This window comes from Tarenaya hassleriana, unplaced genomic scaffold (assembly GCF_000463585.1).
Source record: "Tarenaya hassleriana unplaced genomic scaffold, ASM46358v1 Cleome31, whole genome shotgun sequence".
NCBI classification, from domain to species: Eukaryota; Viridiplantae; Streptophyta; class Magnoliopsida; order Brassicales; family Cleomaceae; genus Tarenaya; species Tarenaya hassleriana.
In genome coordinates this window covers 90,366-98,490 of record NW_010966274.1, presented here as the reverse complement: position 1 = coordinate 98,490, position 8,125 = coordinate 90,366, and the positions used below count along the sequence as shown (strand labels likewise).

The 8,125-nt window shown below is 36.8% G+C and overlaps 1 protein-coding gene across 5 annotated transcripts; it reads left to right on the top strand.

Moving 5' to 3' along the window:
• The first annotated feature begins 522 nt into the window (after positions 1-522).
• Positions 523-5,163, top strand: LOC104820487 (probable E3 ubiquitin-protein ligase RHG1A). Of its 5 annotated transcripts, XM_010550936.2 has the most exons (7): positions 523-790; positions 2,198-2,583; positions 2,659-3,881; positions 3,990-4,040; positions 4,209-4,307; positions 4,415-4,567; positions 4,652-5,163. In XM_010550936.2, the coding sequence occupies exons 2-7, from the start codon at positions 2,262-2,264 to the stop codon at positions 4,802-4,804; spliced, it is 2,001 nt and encodes a 666-aa protein (XP_010549238.1). In that variant the 5' UTR covers positions 523-790; positions 2,198-2,261; the 3' UTR covers positions 4,805-5,163. The 5 variants fall into 5 exon arrangements, with proteins under 5 accessions (XP_010549238.1, XP_010549234.1, XP_010549237.1 ...); XM_010550932.2 differs by having other exon boundaries at positions 2,198-3,881; XM_010550935.2 differs by lacking the exon at positions 523-790 and adding an exon at positions 842-1,061 and having other exon boundaries at positions 2,198-3,881.
• Positions 5,164-8,125: the final 2,962 nt, after the last annotated feature.

Here is an 8,125-nt window from a genome sequence, read left to right as displayed (position 1 = left end):
AATATCTCAATTTCTGAAATTGAGATCGATTTCCAACCAAAATCTATATCAATTTAGATGTTTTGAACAAATATATAAGGGTTTTGGTTGAAAATTGTTCTTAAATTCAAAGAGAGATTAATTTGATGTTTTTTAAGTGAGATATTGTATTATCAAAATAAAAGATGGATATTTATTGAACATATTTTAAAAAAATTAAGATATTTATATAAGATTTTCCATATAAAAAAACCATAAAGAAATGTAAACAAGGACGGACGGGAGGAGGCGAAAGCCGCGTGCTTGCTTGCTCCGAGAGAGAGAGAGAGAGAGAGAGAGAGAGAGAGAGAGAGAGAGAGAGAGAGAGAGAGTTTTGGTAAGCAGCCCAAACCGGGACAGAGACAACTTAGTGATTAAATTTGCCGACTTGTTCTGGTCAATATCAATGTATATACACTCACATATACATTATATATCACAGATTTCACCTATATATCTGTACATATATATATTACTATATATTGGTTGACAGTCGTTTCCTTTTTGCTAGGGCTATATATTCAATTCTCCTTGGATACTGTTCTTATTACTGGCCTCTTTTTTTTTCTTTTTTTTTTTACATTTTTTCCTTTCAATTTAGTCTCTCGTTATTAAAATGCAATTAATAAGATTTGTTTATTATTTCTTGATTATATGGTAAATAACCATTACTGTCTTCTCCTAATAATCCTGGTTTCTGTTCCCATTCGGGCTTGTCCTTCTTTGCTTCCGTTTCCTCATTCTGTCGTCTCTTCATCGCCTCTGCAACAGGGTATTGCTTTTTCCTCTTTTTTTTTTTTTTTTTCTCTTCGTCAATTGGTGCTTTTTTTTATTTATTGTTTTGTGGGTTTGAGGAGGAATCGGGGAAATTTAGACAAGTGGGTTTTTCCTGAAACTCTTTGTTTTCTTTTTCACCGTAGGTTGCCCGAATCGATTTCCTTTTTGTTTGCTGTCCAGATTAGGTTTGCGTGTGCTTTTTTTATTTTTCTCCTGTTCGGTTCCTGGGTTCCTTCATGCTCGATCGAAACCCATCGCATCGGTTGGTGGGTTCCTTTTTCTTTTTTGAAAGTTTTCGTTTTTATTCGAAATTCTGGGGGGTTTTCATCCTGAATTCACCAGAATCGGCCGTGGTTTAAGTGGTTGTTTAGTTAGTTCCTGGAAATTTTGTTTTTTTTTCATGGGTTTTATGCTGTGTCGTGACATTCGAACAGATCTCTGCCTGCAAGAACCTGGTAGTGTTTTTGTTCTTCTGATTTCATTGTTACCTTGTTGGGTGTTTCTCTGACGAAACTTTACCTCCAAGTTGTTGCTTTCTTTCGCTTTGCCTTGCCTTGCTGTTTTGCTTTGTTGCTGTTTTGCGTTGAGATACTTGGCTTTGTGTTCGGTGTTTTGTCACAATGGATGGGTTGTCTTGATGTTGCGGTTCTTGTTTGGCCTGAGTTAGAGACTGACATTTTGATCTCTGCTCTTCTTTTTCTGATGCCATTGTGATCATAATCGGTCAAATTGTCTCCAAGATACTCAATTGTATTTGTTGCAACGGTAAGATTGTTGTTTGGCTTGAGTTGTTCTAATGTCTTAGCTCGTCTGATCGAAAGCTAGTGCCTTGAGGGGTTTCCCTTCATCGGCGGATGAATATCAAGTCGTTATTCATGCGTCTAATCGATTGATACCACCACTTATGCATCTTTACAGAAAGATTCATGGGTCGGATTTTGTTTTTGGGTGGCCGGTTTCACCATGTAAGTTAATAGCTCTTGTATCATGTTTTCTCTGTTAGCGCGTCTTTAGTCCGTGATCTAGAGATCTTGCATTGTTCTAAGTGTTAGTCTCCTGCCTTGCATATCCCTTTCTTGATTCGCTTCTTGAATTTTGCATATGCGAACGGATTACTGGTTGCGTCTTCCTTGCTTTGAATGTGCTTTTCCCTTCATGTTCTTGTTGGCAATGTCGACTCATTGACATGGGTGTATACCTTCAGTGTCAGTTTGCCATTGAGCATTATAATTCTTTTCGTTAAGTGGCGATTTATGTTCCATTCTCAAATACATGCTTCCAGAGCTTTATCTCCATTTTTTTTGCTGAAAAATAAGGTCCCTATGTTTTTTTTTTTTTTTTTTTTTTTTTTTTGCTTTTTTTTTTTTTTTTTTTTTTTTTTTTTTTTTTTTTTTTTTGGCAGTTTCACTATCCAGTTCATTGCCATTGGTGTTGATTCTTAGCCGGGGTTAAAGCATATAGCCCAGATGCAGGGAGAGAGAGCCAGTCTCGGCTCTTTATCAGAGTCCTTGAACTTTGAGCACGGTTCTACTACGTCAAGTAATGCTGTGGTAGATCAGCAGATCCGTTGGGAGGATATTCGCAGTCTTGGTGATAATGACTTGCAGGATTATATGATTTCATCTGCCGACACAAATACTGCATTTGCCAACTCAGTTTATCATGGGCAACAGGATTTGCACAGATTCAACCTTGGAGAGGCTAGCTCTAGCGGCACGGAGAATGAAGTTGCCAGTCAGGTTGAGCAGAGACCGGAACTTGAATGCTTCGAGGAACGAAGACATGAGAGTAATGATTTGAACCCACTATTTGTGCAATCTTCTAGTTCTAGTCGAGGTCCTCAGAATGTCAACCTGAATGCAGAATTCGTCGAACATCCTGGGGATATGGCTCAGGTCATGGGTCATCCAAGTTTATTCGATACTAATGGAGCTGGGAGCAGGTTTTTATCACCGGGCATGGGTTTTGAAGAGAGTAGTAGTAGAGCAGGTTCTTCCCTTGAGGGTCGTCGTGTTTCCTGCAAAAGAAAAACCCTCGAAGGCAGCATTGGTCAGTCCTCTTCAAGCGGATGTTTTCGCGCTTTCCAGCGTGGAGAAAGCAGTTCTTGGACCACAGCTCCGACATTTTATAGCCCAGGAAGTGGTTTGAACATATCTGGTTCTCTTGACCAACATCCAAGAGGATTGGTCTCTGGCATTGTTCCGAACATTCCTGTTCCTGCAATTGCAGAGCGCTCCAGTAGAAGATTGTGTATCAGGGTTACTCCCTCGGGTCAACAAGAAATTGTAAACCCAGCTGTCTTTTCTGCAGGAAGTGTTGTCAGGCGACCTGTTGCTCCGTCCATGTCAATTTCATCAAGACTTCTGCCCGTGGATCAACAACATCTTTATGGCTTGACACATGGACATGCTTTAGGCAGTGTGGTTTCTCAGAGCCCGAATGCTGCTGCTCCTCGGATGCCCCCCAATTCAAGAAACATGTTACCACCGTTCCGATGGAGTGGAGGCTCTGTGCCGGGTGCATCATCTAGTTCGGTTGCGCCCATTGACAGAAATGTGATTCAGCGAGATGAATCCAGGTCAAGAAGCATATCGAGAAATATTCTAGGGAATCCCTTGTTTGTTCCAGCAACTGAGCCGAGAAATCTGGCCCGTAGTCACGTGAATAGAAATGTCACTACTGGAAATCCGAACATTCCTGGAAACATTGTGTCATCTTCGTCCAGTACAGGCGCAAGTGCAGGTGGTCAACCGTTGTCTCGGTCTAATCCCGCATGGAATCCTCCTTACCCAAGTAATTCTCCACAATATCAAAGAAGATTTTCTGGACTTGTCCGAAGGACGTTGCTATCTTCCGTTGCTGGGGATGGTTCGAGTCAGAGAGCTGGTGATGATCCAACACTTCGTTCTCTAGTTCCCCCTGCTTCTCCCGATGATCCTCTGCGCCAATCTGGAGGTGATAATAGCATTAGCCAGGCACATAATCGTGGATACCCGAGACAAGGTGATGGAGCGATCGGGATCCCCCATACCTTGCGATTCTTGGCATCCACAAGTCGAGGAAGAAACAGATTTATGACTTCCGAGGTCATGTCATTTCCATATAACATTATAATTTCATGTCGGTTTTGGTTCATAAGGTTTCCTGAGCAACTTCTGGAATTAAACTGAGAATGTTGCTTCTCTTTTGAACAGATACTCAATGCCTTGGATATCGTGCGTAGGGGGGATACCTTGCGGTACGAGGTAGGTTTTCCATTTGCTGGTAAACTGAAAATAAGGGTTTTCGCAGAATCTGAAAACCGAACAATACCCGTGTTGAAAAATCCGAACTTGTAATGATTCAGTGCTTCGGATCAGCAAAGAACATGAATGGTCTTGTGATTTTTTTTTTCCCTGGTTTGCTTTTGTCAGGATTTTATGCTTCTTGATCAGTCAGTGCCTTTAAGGGCGGCCGATAGTCATGACCGACACAGAGACATGAGACTTGATGTTGACAACATGTCGTACGAGGTAAAACCACACCGAACCTAACCATAAACCGTTTTCCACGGCCACGTTAATCGTGATCCTCAGTTCCCGCCCGCTGAACATCTATACATCGGTTCATACGGGTGTAGGAGCTGTTGGCACTTGAAGAGCGGATCGGGGATGTTTGTACCGGCCTGAGCGAGGAAACCATATCAAACCGGCTGAAGCGGCAGAAGTTCAAGAGCAGCAGCAGCAGCAGCAGCAGATTGTCTCAGGAAACAGAACCATGTTGTGTTTGCCAGGTAAATGATATATACACATATATGTATACGTATGGATATGTATATACAACGGTACTTTACAACTGAAATGTGTGCATTGAACAGGAGGAATACAAGGAAGGAGAAGATGTGGGGACGCTGGAGTGTGGCCATTGTTTCCACAGCGAATGCATCAAAGAATGGCTGAAAATGAAAAACATCTGCCCGATTTGCAAAACCACCGGCTTGAAGAACACATCGGGCAAACGGACAGGATGATCAGAAGCCACTCAACGCAGTGGCTGCGGATTTTCCATTGTCAGAGCTTACCATTCATTTAAAAACCAGAAGAAAATGAGGACCCTTGTCGGTGAATTGACTGTGTTAACACCCCTTTTTTTCCCCTCTTCAAATTCATTCTATTTCCATTGCAGAGATTCACCAGGAACACAAGAGGCAAAGTCTGTTCTGTTTTTTTTTTTGTTCTCATTGTTTTTCGGTTTGGGTTTGAAGATGATTGGATTATGGGTTGTCGGAAAGATTCGATTTTGATGGAAAGATTGAGAGAGATGAGGGGAAGGGAGAATTGGGTTCTTCTTGGATAATTTAATTGGATTGGCCATGGTAATTTTTTTTAATGAATACCCAGAAAAAAAAGGGGGCATAGGAGAGTTTGTAGCCTATTGAATGGATATCATTACATTTGATTTGAATTATACTTGCTTTCTTATATTTGGTTTTATGTGGTTTTGGTTCTTGTTTTCGAACCTGATTCTAAGACTTTTTTTTATACTTAGAATGATAATTAAGGAATTCGTATGCATACATTAATCTAAAGTTTATTTAGGATCGGCCGAATAAGTTTTTTGTTTCCATTTATTTCGGTTTTGAGTTGACTCTTTCGTAATTTGTAACAGTTTTGTCATTTCTAATGACATGTCGTATCTTTTTTTTTTCTTTTTACCTTTGTTCCTATATTCTCCATTTTTCTAACCGACGCATCTATCGACATACGTTGTTCATGTCCAAACCATTTTAATCGTCGCTCCCGTAACTTGTCTTCTATACTTACTCCTATTTTCTCTATAACAGGTTTATTTATACTTACCACCAATTAACAAGTTTAAAAATTATAATAACATATTTTGCTAAAAATAAATTTGCTAAACGAAAAGTTATATTATTAGTTTTCCACCATTTCACAAGTTTTAGAATTTTTATAAATTTTATCCAGAATATATACCATATAATATCCTCGCCGTGGAGAATCAAATCGGAACACAATCGTATACATAGAGGTTTTATTTTACTCTCTCTAAAGCTTTTTTTTTCCCTTAGTAGTTATTTTCATCATAAGCATATTGTTAAAATATTTTCTTCATAAGCATATTTTATTAATGAATTTGTGTTTAGAAACGCATCGGCACAAAACATATAAATTGGTTTATGCTGTTAATCCCCAAGGACTAGAAAAAGATTTGTCAAATTTATAAAAAAAATATCAATAATTATGTGGAAAATATATTTTATGGGTTTAAACATTTATCGTACACAAGTTGATAAGTTTTGAAATTTTTGTTTCCATTGGCTCCAAGACGTTTATTTTAATTGGGTTTTGGAGTAATTTGACAAGGTATCACGAATCACGATCTTAAGCGATCATGGAAGACAATAAAATAACTTATTGTTAAGATTACACTTCACTTATTTGGACAATACTTTAAAACAAGAGAAAATCATATATTAACTTGTAAAAAAAATTCTAAATAAATACAACGAATGTTAAATTTTTCAAAAAAAAAAAATACACGAATTTTTCTTAATTTTACATTAAAATTGAACTTTTAAATAATTTTCAAAAACTGTCGTATCATGATGGTATTTGGGAGTTGTTTAAAAGTTTAGGGTTTAATTTTATGACAATGATTAGATTTATTTAAGAAATTTAATTAGGGGTTAGTTGATAAAATTAAAAAATTTAGAGAAAATTATTATTTGTGTCAGAAGCGATTAGTATCAAATAAAAGTTTTGGATAAATTTTAAAAATATGACAAATAGGATAAGGTGTAATTTTTTTAAAGTTTTCTTGTCTCTCTTTTTTGTTCTTTTCCCAAACTTTTCTAGGATTTTTTCAAAAAGTATTTTGGCAGTATATGGAAATTTGGCGAAAAATCCAACTTCATTAGAAACATAATTACAAATTTCTCAATTATGGAATTAGATTCTCTTGTCTTTTTAGAGACATCTACTGTCCATATTGTATCTTTTTTTAAACCAAACATAAATAGAAATACTATAACGTTGTTGTCATGATTAATTTTGTAACCACCCGAATGTTATGTACGTTGAATTTGTCCTACTGATCATACTGACCAATGTGCTTTCTCGTACACTCGAACACTTCATGAGAAATATTTTCTAGGAATTCATCCATCTTAATACTACATAACTTTAAAATTCTCTCAATATATGCAATAAAAAGGATAGATACATTTTGTTAGTAGGAATAATTAAATTAATTCTTTTGAACTATTGTTGCCTCTGTAGTTTCATACCCATACAACTTTCGAATCCTTTTAATTTCAGTGCGTTCGATTTTGTCCCATGTTCCTCTGATCTAGAAGTCTGCTAGGATTTGTTCTTTAGCTGTGTCCTTTTGCATCAAAGATCGTTCTCCCAACTTCATCGGCACCGGGATATCACAGGCCCATCAACTTTCGTCTAGTTCGTCCTCGAACCACACCGTATTGAGAGAGTTCCAATTCTGATATCATTTGTAATGTTCCGAATGTTACAGACGTTGAAACCACCTCCACTAACCAATACGAAACCTTTCAATGTGTTTTGTTCTTACTCGTACACTTTTCGAAAAATATTTTCTAGAATGTCTCTCAAGATAAACAACAAAAAAGAAAGGTATATCTTGCTAGTATGAGTATCTCAATTAATTCCTTTAAATTATCGTTGATTAGGTAGTTTCATACCTATAAAACTCTCAAATCCCGATCATTCCCTCGCCTTCATCAACTCCGGAATATCACAAACTTGACGATGTCACTTTGAATCTGAGAAAGGTAAAATGTACAACAAAAAATACCTTGAATTGTTTAGAAAGTCACGCAATAAATTAATGAGACGAAACACATAAAAAATTACAAAAAAAAAATTGAAGAATAATTAGACACATAAAGAGTCAACTGTTTTCTTTAACAAAAAAAAAAGACAACTGTTTTATGTGAACGTTGTAAGAAATGCATGTAATTGTTAAAGTAGGAAAATGAATATGTGATTGGAGGAAAATCTGTAGAAAAATAAAATGCGGAATAAAATAAGATAAATAGAAAAGAACGGAATTACTTTTATTGCTACATCTCTTCTTCTTCTTCCATTACAATGAAAATAACTCACATATTTATAGGAAAATTAATAACTGAAATAAAAGGAAATATAGATATAACGGAAATAAATATGATTCACAATATTTAACATAATATTGTATTCCTCCAAAATCTAGATTTTCCTCCAATCACATATTCATTTTCCTACTTTAACAGTAATAACGTACGAATTTTGTAAATACTATTAGTGTTCGATGAAAA